Source organism: Melozone crissalis, unplaced genomic scaffold (genome assembly GCF_028551555.1).
Source record: "Melozone crissalis strain CALT ecotype California unplaced genomic scaffold, PUWL_Pcris_2 ptg000013l_1, whole genome shotgun sequence".
In the NCBI taxonomy this organism is placed as follows: Eukaryota; Metazoa; Chordata; class Aves; order Passeriformes; family Passerellidae; genus Melozone; species Melozone crissalis.
The window spans coordinates 55,559,043-55,579,510 of NW_026535791.1; the positions used below are offsets into that span (position 1 = coordinate 55,559,043).

Below are 20,468 nucleotides of genomic sequence, written 5' to 3' on the forward strand. Positions count from 1 at the left end.
ATTGCAATATAATCCCTGGCAGGGTATTGCCAATTTCAAGGGGCTGAGTTAAGATTGTTTGAGAATATATTAACTCCCTAGTTTTCAGAAGCTTAGGCTGCATTACCTTAACTCTTTATTTGCAGATTTTTAAAGGTTTAGCTGAAGGCAGCATCCTGCCAAGGCAGAAAGTCCCATATGCAATTTTTAACCCCATTTTAACAAAGTTTTATGGAATTTACTTCTAGATGATAACCGGAACTCTGCATTGTGGTCTCCAGCAGGCTCAGGTCAAATCAGATACACCTGGTTTCTGCTCTACAGAATGGGGTTAAGGGACCAAGTTGAGATGTCAAGCAAACCAGATGTATAATTTTCCACCCTCCATTATCCAGCCATGGATACGGCATGATCTCCGTGACTCGTGTGGTCTCCAGGACCTCTCCGCCAGCATCTTTCGAGCCTCTGCAGTGGACTCCCATGCCTTTCCCATGTCCCTGTGCTCATCGTGATTGCTCAGCACCTCCGAGATATTTCTGGCAGGCACCGGAAAAAAGATAACTCAGCGAGGGCCGGGCATGGCTCGCCTTTTCCTTCACTCCCCCCGGCCGCCCAGGGGCCGAGGCAGAGCACAGGCCCCGAGGCAGGACAGGACGGGCCCCGGCAGGGCCTCAGCCTCCTTTCCCCCGGCCCGGGCCCGGGGCGGAAGGCAGCCGCCCTCTCCCAGAGCCGACGTGTCTGGGTCTGGGCCCGGCTTCCGCGGCGCGGGGTGCGGCCGGGCCGGGCCCCGCTGCTTCCCCCGTGCCCCACAGAGCGGGCCGGGCCGGGAGGGCTCCGCGGCGTGGGAACAGCCGGGCGGGGCGGAGGGAGGGAAGATGGCCGGGGCAGGCGTCGGGCGGCAGGCGGCGGCGGGGCGCTGCTGACCGGCGGGCGGGGGCGCTCGGGCCGGGATCGGGGGCTGGGAGCCGGGGCGGCGCGGGGCAGGTCCCGGGCGGGGTTAGGAAGCGCGGCGGGGCTGGTCCCGGCTTGGAGCGGGGCTGGCGCGGGGGAGGATGAGCTCGGCGCGGCGCAGCCGGAGCCGCCCGAGTCCCGCTCCCTGCGGGGCCGCCTGTTAGTGCTGGAGGAGGAAGAGGAGGAGGAGGCGGCGGGCGGCCGCGGCCCGGGCGGGACTGGAGCTGCCCCGGCGGCGGGCGGGGAGCGGCTTTCGGCCGGAGCAGGGCGGCGGCGGCCCGGCGGCGGAGCGGCCATGCCGTGGTTGAGCGGCGGGCGGCGGCGGCGGCAGCAGCAAGCGGCGGCGGGACAGGGCGGCGGGCCGCCGGCGGGCGGACAGCGGGGCCGGGAGAGCTCGGAGCTGCCGCTGCCCGCCGGCTGGGAGGAAGCGAGGGACTTCGACGGACGAGTCTTTTACATCGACCACAACACCCGGCAGACCTCGTGGATCGACCCCCGGGACAGGTACGAGTGAGATCGGGGGAGAAAGAGGGCCTGAGTCCCGTACACCCGGGGCTGGGCCCATCGGCGACATTTTCCTTCCCTCGTCCGCGGACGCCGGCAGGGTGTGGGCGGCGGGGCCGCTGCCGGCGGGGCAGTCGGAGGCTCCGGGTCGGCGGCCCGGGGTGGGGGCTCTGTCACACCGGCCCTCCGCTGCCCATCGTGGGGGCAGAGCCTCTACCCTTGCTGCTGATGGGTTTGTCGGAAGTGTTTAATGTTAAATCTTATCTAGAAAAAAAGAATTGAGGCTTTTTACCCCCCCGGTGGGTGCTCGGACTAAGCGTTGTCTCAGTGCGGGGGGAGATGGGGAGGCAGGAGCGCTGCCACCGCCTGTGTTTATACTCCCCGCGTACCGGACCAGCCCCACTGTAACCGAGCGGCTTGGCCATCCTGATTTATTAGCCGGGCTGAACTAATTGGCAGCAGCAGGCTGGCGGCATGCTGGAGTAATTTGGTAGATTACCTCCTCATAAAAGATAACGCTGCGTGGAGGTAAGCAAACCGGGAAATTCCTGCACTTAATTTGACAAATACGCGGTCTGCTGCAAATTAGCAGCAAAAATCTGCAGCTGCGTGGTGTCCGGGACAGCGTCTGCACGGCCCGGCGGTGCGTGGGGAGACCGAGTTAGGCCTTTTCTTCTCACTTAGGGCGAATAAACACGGGCAGGTCTCGCTGCTTTAGCAGAAATGCGTTCTAAGCAGTGTTTAAGCGTCGTAGCTGAAGTCTGGTGGAAGCGTGGGCTCTGCTGCGGGTGCTGCCCAGTAAAAAGGACGACCTCGCTTCAAAGCGGTCGCCTAAAAATTTCCACGCGGAGCTAGTGAACACAAGTGTCAGTATTTTAGGTATCTGCGAAATAAGAACCATATGTCTCTGTGTATGCTTTTCTATATTAAACAATGTTTTTATAGTAAGTGAAAGTTGGACAAGGACAGTTTGAACCTCAGCCAGAGAGAGCTACCTTGCCAGAAGTATGCCTGGAATGTTAAGCAGGCCACAGAAACATTAAGCGCAGTCTGGGTTAAAGACTGTAGTAATTTGAGAGATTCCTGTCGTTTTGCACGACAATGCATAATTGTTTAAATGGCCTAAATATTTACCTACCGGATAGTGTTTTATCTCATTATGTGAGCGTACTTATGCGTGCACGTATTTTTTTGCTGAGATGTTAAGTATTTGTTAATATGCTTTAGATAGCACATTTTTTCAACGTCAGAATGCATGTACACATCGTTAGGTTACTTTTAATACCTTGTTGCGAAGGTAATTGATGTCTGTTGCTTCTCTGCATTTCATCCTTTCCATTGGATTTCATAGTATGCGGTTTTGTATTCTGCAGTATCTTTTATACAGACAATACAGAAATGGTTTTGCTATTTACTGCAGTGTTAAAATTGAACTTCTGTTTAGCTTATGTAGTATTGCTAAAATTATGGCTCCATGTTTGGAAGAAATAATTGAAATGCCACACGTTGCTTGAAATTTTGTCTAAATACTTCACTCCAGGGTTTAAACTTAGATCTGTTTTTCACACTGGTTGAGGACAGGCGGCAGAGCAGAGATTGAGACATTTGCATTGGGACAGATAGAAAAGAGATGGTATTTTTGTGAGCATGTTATCAGTAGTTTGTAGAGAATTCAAGTACCAAGAGCTGGTTCTATGACTGCAGAGTTAATCTCTGATTGAGAATAGACTACTGTTGTTATTTTAGTGATATGTCTGGGTTTTGCATGGCAGAAAGTGATCAGTCTTGTTGGGTTTTATTGCAGTCATTCAGATTCCCATGGGCAGCAGAAAAGTAGGAAAGGATCAAGGTAGTTGTTTTCTGAGGAAGTTTGGAAAGGAAAGGTAAGAGCAGCAGTGAAGTGGTATTGAAGCTATATTTTTGCACAAAGTGGTTAGTGGAGGACAGAATAACCTACTTGTGTTATATGTACCTCAGTGACAGACTTCAGCCCCCCATTTCTGTGTTAGGGTGGTTTTATTTCTACCCAGGAGGAATTGGACAAAGCTGTGAGACCTCAGGCCATGCTGCACTTGATCAAGGGCTCTGAGAATCAGCACCTCCAAGCTTTCCTGTGACTACTAGTCTCTAAGCATCCCCCAGGCTCCTCTTTCCATTTAGCTGGCACCCAGTAGTTTGTTTTTTGTTTTTCTTTTCAGGACTCCCCCTGAGATTTCTGAGCCTTTTGTATAGTTTGGTTAGTGAATTTGATTTGAAATATCCCACCACAAAACAATACAGATTTCCCACCCCTCCCCCAATGTTTTTCCCCATTGATGCCAAAAAGACAAAGAAATGCTAATTGGAGAAGTGCTCTATAAAGGATTTTGGAGTTTGGGAAAGAGAAGATGATGGGGGTAAGGGGGGAAAGTCAGAATAATAAAGACTGAGAAGGGAAAAAGGACTCTCAAGTGGATACCTTATGATTTTCTGTGGTAAGGAAAACAAGGTGAAAGGGTGATAAAATGAGCAGATTTGAGAAGGATCTTATCTTCAGCATCAAATCAGTGGTTAGGTTCTGGAGGATGCTGTGTGGCTGTGCATGGGTTGTGTGTAATGAATGGATTGTGGATGGTTGTTTAGCAGATCCTGTCGATCTCAGAAGGCCATTCAGTGCATGTTTTCATCTCGTGGTAGTAGTCCTCTTTTATCTTAATAGATTGTAAATTCTTCAAGGCAGGGAACTGCCTTTTTATCTTGTGTTTGCACAGTACTTGCTACATTGAGATTCTGTTCAATAACGGGATTGTAAATGAATTTGTAAAAGACTGACTGTGTTTGTGGTTGATATTGATGATCCTTGTGGCACCAGAGATCTTATTACTGTTGCTGTTTTTCTTACTGTTACAAGTTTTCAAGTGATTAGAGCTTAGAAAAAAATCTTGGAGTTTGGCCAAAGCTTTTGAGCTCGTGAGTCTTGCTAGATTTCCTCTATGTGGAAACTTCATCTAACATACAGTGTTGGTTTTTTTTAATAACTAGGGAAGAGGGAGTCACTCAGCTTCATAATGTGACTTGTCCTGGTGGTTTAAAGATTTGAATAATATTCTTTTGGAGTGAGGATTTTAGACTTAAGAGGTGTAGGAGTGTTTTTGCATGGAGAAATCACCCATTTGGACCAGTTGGGGAAGAATTATAAAATCAGTATGGGCTTGGTGAAGACCTAGATTTTAGCAGACCTAGATTTTAGCAGCTTCATGTAACTTCCTACAGCATGGACTGCTGGTACTGGGGAGTTTTTCTGTCCTATGTCCTCAGTAGCATTCTAATCCTGAGGCCTGATAGCTGAATGATGTGAACACAGGAGGAAAACTGGCCTTGCAGAAGAGGTGGGTTGGAACAAGAAATATGGGATCAAATGGGGTTGGCCCTGGAATTTGACAGAGAAGGGGGAAAATTTGGTAGTTTTTGAAAGCAAAGCAGTCAGGAGCTAGGGATAGAGAGAAGGTGGATGGCACCTGAAGTCTGGGAAGAAAAAAGTAGGGGAACTGGACTGAAAACCAGTAGAGCAGGGAGCAACAGGTAAGGAGAAACTGGTCTGGTGAGGGTTCAGCATGTGAGGCTGTCAGCTCTTTTCTGTACAGGGAACCCTGAGGGAAAAGAAGAAACAGTGGGTTTGGATGAGGAATCTTCAGGGTGAGCAAATACCACGAGGGGCAGTATGCAAAGTCTGGGTGAAGAAGGGAAGACGACTTGAAGGTGAACTATAAGAACCATGTGTGAGATGTGAGTATGGGGGTCAAGAAATGTAAGATGTGCTGGACAAGGAGATTATTGAAAAGTCAGAATTGTAGAGACTGGAAATGAGCAGGAAAGGCTAATGGGTTTAAAACAAGGTTGGCAAAGTCACTAGTGGCAGGTATCTGTTGTTAGGAGTGCAGAGTAGAAATGTTTAAGTGAGTACTGGGCAGGAAAGTCCAGAAGTGCTGACTGCTTTTTGCTGAACTATTTCAAGACTCCTTATTCTCATAATTTGTTTGATTTTAACAAGTGTCTGTATTACCCAGTTAGTTGACTTCTCCTGTTGGGTGAGACAAGTCTGCTACTGCTGTTGTGGCCTCAGTTATGGCAAGTGGCACAGCAAGATGTTCAGACGTGCTGGTGTGATGCTGCATATTGTGATTTCTCTTTCCCCAGACTGGCTTTATAAAGGAATAAGAAATTGTAAGTAAGAAGCCTAAATAAAAAGCATATTCATGTCAGATATTCAAATCTAGGAATTTCCAGACTTTGGGTCCCTTGGCTACTGCTTGTTTCATATTAAAAGAGCATTTTTAGTGACAAATTGTTTTCTCATAAATTTTCTTACCTTATTTGATACATGTAAAGGAGCAACTCTGAGGGCAGATGGGAGAGCTGTGAGGTGATGAGAATTGCTTCTGAAGTTTTTTGCCCAAATTGGAAGATGGGCCTTTAGTGAGGCAAGGGATCTTTTGACATGCCACCATGCAATAAGGTTAGAAAGTCAGTGGCCTCTTGGTCAAGGCAGGACAATATTTGCTAGTGTATTGGAATTTATCTGTACAGTTGGCAGTATTCAGCAATCCAAAGACAATCATAAGAAGCATTAATTTTTTTTCAAAAATAAGATTTTTCTGGGTCTGCCTTAAACCCCTGTACTGAGAGTTGCAATTAGTGACATTCATTATTAGAATTTAAATGCTTATATTCCAAAATGTCAGACAGATGAAGGCAGCAGTATAGTTAGTACCACTGCCATTTTGAATGTTACCTTCAGGCTTGTATGTTTCAGACTTTTCTGGTTCCTGTTTATTGTGTTTTGATGTTCAACTCCGTCAACTCATAGGTTTGTTTTGAGCTAATACCATTTGTGGAATGGGAAGAAAACAAGGTGATTGTTGATCATTACTTTAGTCTTCCCTCAGAAAATATTTCAATGACTGGACAAACTTAAATCATATGCTGTATTTGACTATGATGCAGGTTGTTAATATAAAACATAAAATGAAACCTGTAAGGTACAGAAATCTATTTCTGGAAGTGATTCTTTGAAAATATTTGAAGTGGAGCAGAACTGTTAAATGCTAATTGGATTTGTGATTTTATAAATTTGTTTTTTTTTTTTTGCAAGATTTTAGGCTGTTGTTACCAAGCTCGCAAGAGATGAAGAAGCTTGGAAAGGAAAAAAAGAGTTGTTCAATGAGTATAGATCTGGAAAATATGCTCTCCCGTGAGAGGAAAAGAGTTGAATTTACTCAGTTGAAGAGGTGTTTAAGAAGTGATTTGAGTACTGTTCATAAAAAGAGAGGATACCAGAGACTTCAGAACTCTTTTCTTTGGTAGACCTGTAATAGCATCTGATAGTCAGAAGTTAAAACCAGAAATATGCTATGATTTTAATTGTAGTAGATATTAGATGTCAGAGTAGTTTTTCCACTCCTTTACTGTATAGCTGAAAGCACCTGGTTTTTTTTCCAATTTAAGTCAGTTATCATTTGAAGTCTCATTTCTTATGATCATCAATTTTTACTGCCTTCATTGAATGATATATCATTTGACCTGTATTTAAAATATATATAGCCAAGTATATCTCATAAGGATTGGCAGAGCAGCCATTCTCTCATTGGAAAGTGGAGAGCTGCTCTATTTGGTTGTTTCTCTTTATGCACCCAGGAAGAAATTCTGTTTGCTGTCCTTACTTCACTCATCTAGGTCACTGCAGTTGCACTGTTTGATTACCTCAGGTTGGCAATACAGTGGACTTGATAGAATTTATATAAAACAGTATTTGAGATCCAGATGTTTTGAATTTTCTTTGTAAATGTCAGGCCTGGCTGCAGCCACAGTGTGGATGGGAAAGCTGTGCAGCTGGGTAGGCTGCTCTCCTGGCATGAGACTGGGAGTACATGCTGCAGCAAATGCTGTTGACAAAGGGCTGCAGTGCCCTGAGCCTTTCTGGGCAATGTGCACATATTTGTACTTTAGCTCTTGCTCAGATTGATTCAGTAATATTTTTAAGGGCATGCTATAGCTGACATTTGTTTTGAAAGCTTCACTTACATATATGCCATGATAGATCTACTTCTCTGCCTTTCATGGGGGAGATACATTAATTTTTTTTTTTTGTCTGATCTGGTAGGTCTTCAGATGGATATTTAACTTCATATTGCGCATGAATGCCATGAAAATGTTTCTGATTAAGAATGAATGAAGACACAAGCATCCTAAAATTAATGTTACTTGGTAACATTATGCTCTTCAAGCGGAGTCTTTTGTTTGATTGGTAAATTGGGATTAGGTGTTAACATGTTACAATGTTAATCAACTGATTCATGGTAAATACTTCTGAATTACTGCTTTCCCCCCTCTCCTCCCTTAATCTAACCCCTCTGATTTAAATGTTTTAAAAAAGTAACTTGATTTCACATTTATATTGCTACTGGAATAACAGTGCCTGTATGAAGTGAGCATTCATGTTTTCTTGCAATTCATGTTTTCTTGCATTGTTATAAGTAAGTGATACATCTCCAATCACTGAGTATTATAAACGTTTTTAGTAGTTTTTCAGTGTCTTGAAAAGTAGAGGTAGAAGACATCCACTGCTCCTTCCTAAGATGAAGGGTTTTCCTTATAGTACAATAATAGTGATTTATGGTTTATTTAATTGGCTTTTGCTAGTTAAAATACCCTATCCTTTGAAAATTTGGCTTAGGCAACATAAAATTTCAAGACCTAATGCATGTGTACTAAAGCATCAAAACATCTATTGAGCCACAGAAATCTCATTAACAAAAACAGCCACCTCTGTTAAACTTCTTGACATTTTGTTAAAGATGAAAGGGGTTTTTGTGTGTGGAGTTTTTACCTCTTAATGGAAGTATTTTCAGCAATTAGATATGTAATGCAGACACCTGCCTTATTGTATTTGTGGGTATGCTAGAAAGGGCTAAATTGGCAGCTGTGCCTTGAGTGTGTTACAGCAGTGTGATGGCACGTGTTATGAGAGCTGTTTCTTGAAGGGTTCTGTGACATGGTATTGACTCACATCTGTGTTGGTTCTTGCAAACTGAGAAACCCTGTTCTGTTGGAGCTTGTCCGTGCTTGAAACTGTCTGAGAAGGTACTTTGCTATTTATATATATATAAATTAGTGTGTATCTAAGTTGGTAAAGACATAGTTGTTGTATTTATTGTAATTAAACTGCACCACGCATTGTAAAAAGAAAATTGGATGTTTGCATTAGCATATGTTCTAAAGAGTATGGGGAGGATGTCTCTGCTTTTCAGGATCTGCACATGTGAGAATGAAAGATGTGAAATGTCAGAAGGCTAGGGCTGGGGTTTAAGTTCTATTATGTGGAGAAAAAACTCCTATTTAGGCTTGGATGCTAGTGATTAGTTGGAGTGATAACAACTTCATGTTTTTAGCAAATATAAATATAGTGACAACACTGTGTAAACATAAGAACAAATGACTTGCAGGCAGTGAAAAAACTTAACTACTTATCTATAGTAGAGCCCTGTTAACAAGCTTCACAGAGGTGCCTGTTAAAAATATAATGTTGGTTTATAATTTTGTGTTGTTTGTTGGAAGGTAGAGCTTTGTAAAGTTGTAGGTGAGGCCAAACAGGAGCATTTTGTTGATATATTGTTGAAAAAAGTAAAATGAATACTTTTTTGCCTACAGTTAAAAATAGAACTTCCTGAATATCTTATCTGCTGCAGATGTGACAGTTCACATTGGCCAGCAAAGTCAGCCAGTATTGCAGCTTTTAAGCAATCTTCAGCTTGTTTCTGGTTGAAAGAGGCACGCTAGAGAAAACACGCTCTAGGTATTTTTCCTACCTCATTGCCTGCTGTGGCAGGGCAGGGAGCACGCTCAGCAAGGTTTGGCAATACAGTGCTCTTGAGCTAATAATTCACTGCTGCCAAAACCAGTCATGTCCTCCCTGCCAAACCACATGGTCTCACCCCTCTCTTGCACTGGTACTGTTGCTTATCTGACCTTGCAGTAAGAAAAATGAGAAAAAACCCCAACCATAAGCAGTATTCCATGTCTCTTTCTTTGGGGAAGGGTAGTGTTCAGCTGGTTTAGCTCCCTAAGCTGACTTAACCTTTGGGGCAGATGGGTATTTAAGTGGTTTATGTAATTAAGTTGGATTCAGTAAGGAATTGGATTAGGCAAAAGTGATGAGTCAGTTTAAAACCTTCTTTGAGTAAATCCTCTTTGTGAATGGCAGCCTTGACTACTGATTTTTAAAATATTCCCATAGTAAAACAACACAGCTTCAAAGTTACATTTTAAAAGAAGGGAATCAGTTCTCAGACGTAAAGGTGGATGTTTAAATGCCAACAGAATGAACATAGGTGTCAGAACCAGTTTTTTAGAGTAGTAGCTATTAGGAGGTGATAGAGCTGCAAGTAGCAGAACCGATTTGGGGACTGAGCTTGTGGTGTCATCAGCAACTTGGAAACACTAAAGACTTTGTGAAGTCAGTGGTGAGACTGCCCTTGCTGACAGGGAGCAAAGTTGATGTGTGAGGGAATTGGACCAGATGTGGTTTTGGGAGGTGTGCTAGAGAAGTGAGTATAAGTTCAGGTAGATGTGGGAAGGATCTGGACAGTGGAGCACCTCCAAGGAAGATCTCAGTTGGATGTAGAAGTGTAGGGTGTGACTGAGGAAAGGATGGAGCATGAAAAGGCATGTCAAGGTAACAGCAAAAACCACAGAGCAGCTATTTGGGTGACTTGAAAGGTGATTTTGTCATCAGTGTTTGGAGTGAGAACTCATAAAAAGATCATTACAGTGCATCTGGGGAATTTTTTGAGGGAGGTGAGTGTGTACAGGTGGAAATTGCCAGGTCATAGAGTAGGAGGTTGTAAATATTAGGATTAGATGAACAAGATTTTTATCTTGGCTTGTGGAGAGATGCAGGGACTCTGATGATGTGTTCTTTTTTCCTTGATACCAATCTAGCCTATTTTGTGAGACTAAATCCTTCAGTTCTTAGCTAGTCATTAGTAGCAAGGAATGGGGGTGTAGGCTTTGTTTTGCCATGGTATCAGGTCTTGATAATTTATTATTCTGTCCCAAATAGGAAAATTAATTTGGACTTAATACAGTGAGAGTGTGCTAAAAGGTTGGCAAGGCATGATCTGTGACTTTTAATAGCCAACTAAATCCTTCAAGTCAGCCATTTAATACTGTTACCCACCTGGTGAGGCTTGCTCTAGGTACATGGTGCATGATCAAATCAGCTGTGATGTTTCTCAGCTTGTTTCTCTACTTTTCTGTGGGTGTTGGCTGGAGTAGGGAAAGGCTTTTGTGTCCAGTGATGAGCTTGGTGGTCTCCCCGTGGTTTGCAGGATGAAGGCAGTTCTGTGCTGTACTGTTCACTCTTTGGCTGAAGGAGCTGGTTGCCATCAAGGGCTGAGTTAGTAAATATCGAAACCTAAAGCAGCTACATTTTTTTTAATTTTTACTTTCAAAGACTTTTCTATTTCAGTATATTTAATTGGCAGCAGGACAAAAATAAAGTGCAGCGATATCAACACCCTTAAACCAGCAACAGAGAATCAAAGGCTATCTTTCATAGTGCTCTGAAAGAGTTATTTTCAAGATGAAATATCTATGGAGAATCTTGTTGAAGCTGTTTTGATTTATATTGTACTTAGGCTGAAACTCTTTTGCACAATGAGTGATTAGGGTTCTTTACGACAAAATGCAAAGTTTGGTATTGAAGCTGAAAATGTATAATATTTCAAAATTGATTTATTTAATGTTGAATTGCAGTTTAAACAGCTAAAAATAAGACTTTCAAAAAGCAGTAATGCACAACATTTTCTTAGAAAGCGGGACCTATCCATGTTTGGGAAAGCAGCTGAAGTACTGCATAATTATCTAATTCTATAGCATAAACAAATTGTGACCCACTTCTCAAAGGTGGAGACAGTCCAAATTTACTTGACTTGAGCAGCAGCAGTTCTATGAGTGCTTAGAAGAGAATTACAGAATAAAAAGTGTACTATCTTTTTTTTTTTTTTTTGGGGAGGGCAGTGTAGGGACAGTTAGGAGATGGAGAAGGAAGTGTGTGTGTTTGGAAATAACTGTTTGAACACTTGTGTGTCTTTTGCTTCCCCCACATTACATCTTTTGGATAAGACTAAGAATCACAGTATTAAAGATATGATAAGGCACATAGGTAAAAATTCTTGAACCCCAAACTTCAGAATAAGTTAACCACAAAACCCAAGAAATAATTGATTTAATGACCACCATGGCTTTTGGATCAAAGGTTAGTTTTAGTAGACTCTAAATAGCCTTTAACACTATATTTAATGATTAACACAAATTAACCAGATGATCATCTGATAGAGATAGCATAACTGACCTCTACTTCATATAGGTAAGAAATAAATTGGAGGAAATGGTTGGAGATGAAACTGCAATAGGTAATTTGTCAAAATTTAGTTTAAAACATGTACATTCATATTGTGTATTTGTATATGCTTGTTTTCAACTGTATGCAGTGTCCTGATTGGCAACATTTGAAAAAAAGTGTACACTACTCCGTGTTGGTTTGATTTGTCTTATTTTTGCTTTTCTGCCAGCTCATAGTTTATTCAAGGGAAAGCCTAGTGGTGCTCTTGTGGTTATGGGTGTACTGAGATTTGTGATAAACAAGCACCATGTGCTCAAGACTCTGCACGGGCGTTTGAATACTACTTCTGTGCTTAATGTAGCTGCTCAGTTGGGACAAATTCTAGAATTAATTTTTTAGAAAAATGTTCACTAGTACCAGCTTGCAGAAAGATGATTAAAAATGCTGTACTTCGAAATGATGGGCTTGTTTCTCGCTTTTCTTTGAGATTCCTCTCAAGTAATCAAATGTGATCCATGCCTTAATAGACATACACCTGTGAGCTTCCACTTTCTTAATTCGATAATGCTTTGGAGGCTGAATTTTTCTCTTAAAAGTACTTTGAAAATCCATTGTAGCCTGTTTCTTAATTGCAATTTGATTTTGATGCTTATGTCACATCTGTATGGCAAAAGACATAGTTTTAGCTAAATCTCCATATTTCACAAAGGTTTTAAAAATAATTTTCCCCAGAAGGAAAGCAAAAGCATTTAAATTAAAAATGGTAAAGTATTTTTTATCAGCTGTATTTTGTATTTGGACTGGTTCCCATCATTTTGTGTTGCTTGTCGGGGAACTTTGGAAGTAAATGTCATGTCATAAAGAGGGAATATCTGTTGTGAAAACTTCTTTTTGATTTCACACAGTTCTCAGCCCTTGGAAATGCAGCTTAATACATACATGGTCAATACTTTAATGTCCTTGTTTATAGCCAGGACTGCAGAAAGAAGCAGCTCTCCAGTTACCTGCATTACTGCAGGCTACAGCACGTATTGGAGTTCAAGAAATGAGATTTCTTAAGCCTTTTGCCTTAGTCAAGGGAAGCATGTAGAGAGGTGGAAGGAGAGGTCCTAGAACTTGGCTTCATCCTTTCTTTTGTGTTGCTTGTATTTAATAAGCTTTGTATATTGAGTCTTGTGTACTGATGGACCTCAACAGGTTCTTGATTTCTCATAACGCTGTGTAATGCACTGAATTTGAGAAGTGTTTTCTTTGATCTTAGTGAATGGCTAGTTTCAGCTAAGTACCTTGGAACTGATCTGCAGTGTAAGTGGGATTGCTGTTCTTGAAGTGTATTAATGTCTTCTATTCAGGAAGATGATGATGGTGTTGAAAGAAAAATTAAGTGCTGAACCCTGCATACTTGTCTTAAGCAGAATTAAAGTGGTAGGTTGGTATAGTTTGGTGTGTTCTCTATGGCTTGGTTGGGTTGTTGTGTTTTGGATTTTTTTTAATAGAGTGCAGCGAAATTTTTTTTCCCCCAAGAAATTGTGAAATAAACCCTTTAATTTTTGCTAAATAAAATCTTTCCCTTTAGCCTATTTTTGGAGTAAACTGTCAAGAGGTTTATGATCAGGCTGACTCTTGGATTCTGATAGGTTGATGGTACAATGAAGATACTGTATTTCCAGTCCCAGGAATTATTTTCTTACTGTAAAATAAGCTACTTTGTAAATTCCTGGTTGTCATCTTCAGTAGTTTTCTATATGCGCTTACATGAAGTTTTGGTGAAGTGTTATAAGCTTCTTCAGTTGGACATGATAGAAGGCTTTTGGAGCAAAGAGCATTTTTAATCCATGAGCAAGTATCCAAACACAATTGTGTAGGAAGGAGTATGAGTGGTCTATACCATGTGATTCAATCATCTGAAATTTCAGGCAACTTACCATCTACAATATTTGTTTATGGGTATAATCTCAGTGCTTCTCTTAGTAAACATAATTCTGATTTTGCATCTGGAAGGTTGGAGTTGAGAAATGTTTGTGGGGAGTGATCCATGGAAGGTTTGCTGAGCCATGATTAATTTTGTGATGGTTTTTTTATTGGTTTCAGTTTTTAAAGAAAAGTCATAGTAGTGTTTCCTATAATTGGCTGTAAATGTCACTCAGAACATCCTTACTCTTTGTACGGAATCTGTTCTTAGGGATCCAAGGCCTTTTAGGAAATTATCAGCTACCTTAATATTTAATACATTTCCAGAAATGGCTTCTGGAAGTTTTGGCATAGATTTTGATATCCCAGCTTTTTGTCTTCTTGGAGTGCGTCATGTGCTTAGAAAAAAGTCTTAAGTTTTCTCACAAGAAAATCTAAAAAACCTTGAAAATTTCATAAAACTTAGATGTAAACTTGTTTTAATGCCAAGCTGGATTATAGGGTGCTTTTTTATTACTCAATAAAAGACAAAACAGCAGGTGATTCATATGAATTGAGATATATGTATTTTTTTAAAAACTAGTGTTCATCAAATTTGTCACAATGTTTGGGAAATGGGCTAAGTAAAGCTCCAGTGATTGTGGGAAGTAGTTCACTTGTGCAGACTTCTCCCCCTGAAATACCAATACTTGTATGTAGAGTGAGCTCTCTTGTAATACTGTGTTAGGGCAGTTATTTCTGGGGGTAATCTTGTATTTCTGTCTGTTGAGGGTTTCTGTTGGGTTACAGGGATGATGCAGCTGATCTTGTTCTCCGGACATCTGCCTGCTGGGAGTGACACTTGTCCTCTGCTCTGTCTCATCATCTGCCAAACAGCCCATAGGCAACACTGCACTTTCGTTACTATTGATGGGACTCAGTTTGAATTCTTGAGTTAAAGACTTTCTTTTTCTGTTTTCTGACTTGTACAAAATTTTTTGGTCCTTACCTGCTTCTTTTGGAAAAAATATCTGAAAGAGAATATTGGTAATTTATTTTCTTCTAAAGTGGAATGGGTTCAGAATTTTTAAAAAGTTTTGTTGCTTTAAAATACAGCTGCCTCATTTTATCATTAAAACATACTGTAATAAATTTCTGGAATATCTCCTTTGGGGTAATTATGTTTGGTATGTGAACATCTGGAGTTTTTGAAGTTTTGCACATGTGACTGTTTGCCCACATGGTCCTTAAGATATTTGTTTTATTCCTTCTGAAGTGACTTGATAAAGAAAAACATGTTCATTTTTTACTTGAATCACAACTGTAAGTTTATTTTCTTTACATTTGGAATCTATGGAGCATTTATAAAAGAGTTTTCTGTTCTCTTTAAAATACAAATTACCCTGTGTACAAAACTCTGGTTCCATTTGGAACACCCTGAAAATATGGGTAGTGTCCTAAATGTGGAAATTTTCTCCCTACCCTCCAGTCCTTGAATATGGTTCTTTAAAATGCAAGTCTTTTGAGATCCTGTGTTCATTTTTTTCTGTCTTTTGCCTTTTTATGTATGTGCTCAGAAGCTTATTTTTCAAATTGGATGAAGATTTAAATACTAATACCCATATGCAGAAATTTTTAGGTTTTCTGTAAAGAAAAAAAACCCCAGATGTTATACAGACTAATAGGCTCTTAATGTAATTTTAGTATGTAGTGTTAGAAGTGAATTAGTTCCCCTTTATTGTGATTTCTTTCTCAAATTAGGAATACATTTTTTTTCTCTATTAGCAAAGATGGTCAGTTGTCCAGATTTTTACAAGAATAATTTCAAAATAGTTGTGAAAGCACTTCAGTTAAAGAACTTTTGACTGTTTTAAGGTACTACACTTGGTGGAATTCAAAATACATGAGCTTTGTTGTGCTTTTGGGGGTTTAAGTGTTTGGGGTTTTGTTTCTTCTAGAAGATGGAAATCTGTGCTATGAATAGAATGCTAATACAGGAGATTTTCCTTGAGTCCCCATTATACACATTTTATATACTCTGTGTATGCTAGGCAGGCACTCTTTTAAAATGTTGGGGTTTTTTATGGCAAAAATAGCTTGCAGCTTATTGAAAAACAAGGCAGATCTGTGCCTCAAAATCCAAATGAAACTGCTGCTTGGATGAGGCTCTGAAGAGGGCATTTATATGGTGTGGAATGAATGGCATGCCTGCGCTAAACTCCCGCAGGCCGGATATTTCCAAGGTATGCGCTTTTTCCCCTTTGGATCCGAAGGTTTCTCCCTTGGCAAGGTCTGAAGGACCCCTGGCCTTTGTGGGGAGGATGAGGGGCTGGCAGGGGAAAAATAAAATGAGCAAGGTGACTGGATGTGTGTGATGCTTTTTTTTTTTATTTTCCACCCAGACTGCACTTCTTGTGCTTTGTGAGCTTGTGTTGTTTTTCTAATCATTGTTCTTTGAACAGTGTAGTTAGGAATTTCCTGTTCACGTTTTACTACAATGGTTTGTTTAAAATGATAGACCGCAGTCTTTCCTGACCTAAAACTAGATTAGCCTTGAATGTCGAAAAGAAGTTGGACAAATAAAGAGGATAGGTTGTATTTGCTTATGTCATGGAGAGAGGCCTTTTAACCATGGTCTCAGTTGTATCAAATACCACAAGTCATGTTTCTTAAATATTTATTAAGACAAATAAACATAGTTATTGTATGAACTGGCGGGTCTCCAAATTTCTGTCTCTTTGATTCTCATGGGTGGGTTGCTTTTAATCAGGAGAAGTATTATTTAGTCAAGACTGATATCTACTGGATTACTGAATCAAGCCATAGCTCAGTCTTCTCCTCTCCTTTGGTTTATTACCTTTTTAAAGTGCAACAAAATAAGCCTCAGGAAAGTTGAAGTTTTAAAATACTAAGCAGCTAATTTTGGGAAATACGTTGGGTGCCTGTAATAAGGAAAGTTTAGTATAGTCTTTGTATGTACTGCCATATGTTTGCTGTCAAATAATAGAGGAAAAATCTCCCAAGCTCAGCAATGTTAGATGTACATTAAATTGCAATATCTTTATTATACAATTTATCTTTATTTAGAGCAGCTTCCTTCTATAACACTGCTAATCTGTGTCAATAGTGCACACCTATAATGATGGAAGGGTACAGGTGATAAGGCTATTGATTGTTATCTGGGAAGAGATAAAACTTCAGTGTTAAAAGCAATATATGACCTTGACTTTGGGCTTCTGTTTTGCAGAAAAATACTGTATCATAAATGATATTATGATGTGGCACAAAAATTTTATTCTATTTTGGAGGAATGGCATATTGAGCTGCCGGAGTTGGGTACTGAAGTCATTAGTGACAAGTGTCAAGCTTGTGAATATGCACTTTGTACGTTGCTCTTGGGTATTTTTAATGCAAGATTGGCTGTGACCATGTGCATATGAAATTCTGGTAAACCTGCTAATCACTTTTTTAAGATGAGAGATGTCAGATTTGCAAGGTTGTGGAGTCTCTAGCTGATATGACACACAGACATGTCGTTACAAGGGTGTTGCCAGTTAAAATACTCAGCTGTTATGGTATTTCCAGCTTAGCATCTAACTTTGTTCCACCCAGCAAATAGTGACATAAATAGGACTAGCTGTGGATTTTTAAAGGAAATATTTAATGTATTTATAAAGAAAATACCATTTGGAAGGAAAATATTTGGGTAGCTTGTCTAGGATAGGGCAGGGAGATGCCTTGCAGGGTACAGAGTTTGATGTGCTGAAGAAGCTCTCAGTAGATGTTACATGGAAAATGTTACTGTTTATGGAAATCAGGTATTTCCGTGAGTACCGGAACTGGTGAAGCTTGGTTTCCTCTGGGTTTGAGTCTTATGACCAATTGACTTTGGAGTCTGGGAAGGTGAAAGTTCTGTTGGATGCTTTTTGCCTTTTGTTTGGGCTATTTGCATTCACTTGCTCCTGAGCAGATTTTCTGATACCTGGTTAGGTGTGAACATGTGTTTCCCACTTTCCATTAGACCTCCTACTTTCATAAACTTTTATAGGTATTTGAATTATTTAGGGGGTCTCATTTGAAAACACATCAATGGAAAAGAACCCAACCAAATAGACTTAAGTCTATTAATTGTGTTATTAATAAAAATCACATATCCATATTTTTATAGGAGATGGGCCTATGAACCCTTGATTTCTTTTTTAATGACCCTAGTGTCGGCTAAGTTTTAGTAGTCAGTTTTGTTTGAAAACTGAGCCAATTCTTAAAAACCAAGTGATGCTTTTACCTATTAAATGGTAGAAATAAGTTTTGAGATTAGTGTGCCAGATTTTGTGGTACAGACTTGGACTTTAATCATTCTGTGTGTATGTGCAGTGGATGCACTATTCATGCACAAATGAAACAAAGCATTAGATTTAATTTTCTAGAGCAGCTGTTAGGCTGAGTTGTGTGAGCTTTTAGGTTTGTTTTCCTATATGCATGAGCAAAAAGTGTTGAGTAGAGAGCCAGAGTCCTGCTGAAGGCTTGTCATTGAGATTCCTGCTGTTAATGTACCTCCTGGAGCTGTTAGCAGTCATTTTTTTGTTCATAAGTATCAGAGATGTATTTTGTAAAATATTGTCAAGGGCAGTGGGTGCCTTTGGTTTCACTGTCTGCAAAAATTGTTTGCTGTAGCTTTGACCTTTGCAGGTTTTCTACCTGGAGAAGCTCAGTAAGTTAAGGTGTGAGTGAACAGGGCCCTCAATCTTCTGTATGAATGCTTTTTGTGTAGCAATGCAGGTGAGTAGTTTATTCCACTAGATGAAGTAAGTGAGGTGAATAAGGTGAGTAAGCAATTTCATTATGAGACGCTGTCAGTTGTGTCTAAATGCTATGTTGCAGATTTGGCTCATGCTTTGAGCTGGTTGGGAGCCAGTGGCTGTGGTTAATTCATCACCAGACCTGAGCTAACAAGCCCTGTGTAGGCTAGGTTATATTAGATGGAGCTCTGTGCCACACTGAAGTAGCTGGAAGCTGTACTCATGGGAGCCATGGCAAAGCTGCTTTGAGTCTGCTGGAAACATCCTGTGTAGACAAATGTAGAAGTGTTTGTGTGAGGTAAATAATTTCTAATACGAATTTACAGTACCTTTACTGTAATGTTACTTTCTTTACAGAAGTCAGTTAATAATATTTTGTGTAGGCTGTAGGCTCTAGTTATTTCTTCTGGGATATATTTATAAATAATGCATAAAATCTGTATTATCATAGCATGTATCACCAGTGTTAAATGAATTGATAGTGTTCTTGCCTCTTGATTTGCAATAGTACAGCATCTTATATATAGTAAAGTTACCTTAAGAAGAGATCTTTGAAATAAAGCCATGACTTCATGAATATTTCCAATATGATCCAATCACTTGGAAGGCTAAGTTGAATCTTCCCACTCTTGTGCCCTGAAAGGAGCTGGAGGAGCACGTGCCACGATGCAGCACAGCAGTGCTGCCATGGTGCTCACAGAGATGCTGCTGGAGCTCACCATCCTTCTGTGGAACAGGCTGGCTGTGCCTCTGGAGGGCTTAGGCTGCTCCCAGTACTGTGAGAAGGCATTTATGTGCTTACAGGAAGGAAAAATGCCAGAGAAAATGGAGACAATACTAAGAAAGTGTTTTTGTCATTGTTTGGATAGTTCTGTATTGTGTACAGTCAAAATTTACACTTACAAAAGCTTGCAGTTGGCAGCAATGTAAAGGGAACAGTGCACTCTGTGCCATTAATGTGTGTGTGCATGGGAGAGCACATGCCTGATCTAAAAGGTGTGTTTGAGAATGCTTTTGTAGTTCTCTTGTTTTGGAAATTGAAGATCAAAGCGATGTAGGTTCAAAACAACAGAACAATGTGCTGGGCTTAATTGTACAGAATACATGAGGATGAGCTGCTACTGAGGGCAAGGCAAGTTCATTTTCATGGTTACTTTTGAGAGAAGCAAGAAATTAATTTTATTTTTATGGTGGATCTTTGAAGACAATGGTTTCTTTTGTTCTTCTCAGCATTGATTTTGATGGATGCTAAAAATTGCTAGAAGAACTTGTCCATTCTTACAATATATCTAATACCTATTAAATTAAACCATGTGTTAGAAGAAGCTACTATTTAAAATGGCATTTTTGTAATTTTCCTTTTTTATATCAATTAGAGTCCATAATCTTTTTTTTGTTTACTTTTATGCTGTTCTTGGATTGCATAAGTTGTTATTGTTATATGAAATTGTTTTGGCTCAGTTGTCAATAAATTGTGTGTTATCCTTTTAAGTATTCTGAATTTGTATTATGGCAACAGCAACGTTATCCTGTGCTCTGCTTCTGTCAGGACTCATTTTCTACAAAGAAGAAAAGTGTCCCTTTTACGTGTTTGCTGGAATTTTGAGAAAGGCAGATTACACAATCAGTGGAAATGTGTGTTTGTGCGTGGGTGTCTGCCCTCAGCATCACTTCAGTGCCACCTCTGAAAGCAGTGTGGTCCAGAGATGTCTTAGGTGGTTGATACATTGCCTTGCATGGTGCTCTCTTTAGAGAGTTTGGGCTTTGGTTTGTGGGGAGTGGGTGGGATTGGCATTCTTGCCCAAATCAGCATTCCACTTGAGACTTGACGGGTGTCTTAAATTGGTGTATTTGTTAATGCCTCTTTGTTGAGAGGAGTTAGGGAAAATTGTCTCCGTAAAACTAATTTTTGAAGAAATTAGAAGCATTAAGTCATTGTGAGTAAGATGCATTGCTCAATATAT

General features: G+C 40.6%; 1 protein-coding gene across 1 annotated transcript in view; it reads left to right on the top strand.

Moving 5' to 3' along the window:
- The first annotated feature begins 1,210 nt into the window (after positions 1 to 1,210).
- Positions 1,211 to 20,468, top strand: part of WWC3 (WWC family member 3) — a 98,874-nt gene continuing 79,616 nt past the window's right edge. The window contains exon 1 of the mRNA XM_054271689.1: positions 1,211 to 1,434. Within this exon, the coding sequence (XP_054127664.1) occupies positions 1,226 to 1,434 (209 nt within the window). The 5' untranslated portion in view covers positions 1,211 to 1,225. The remainder of the gene's footprint in view (positions 1,435 to 20,468) is intronic.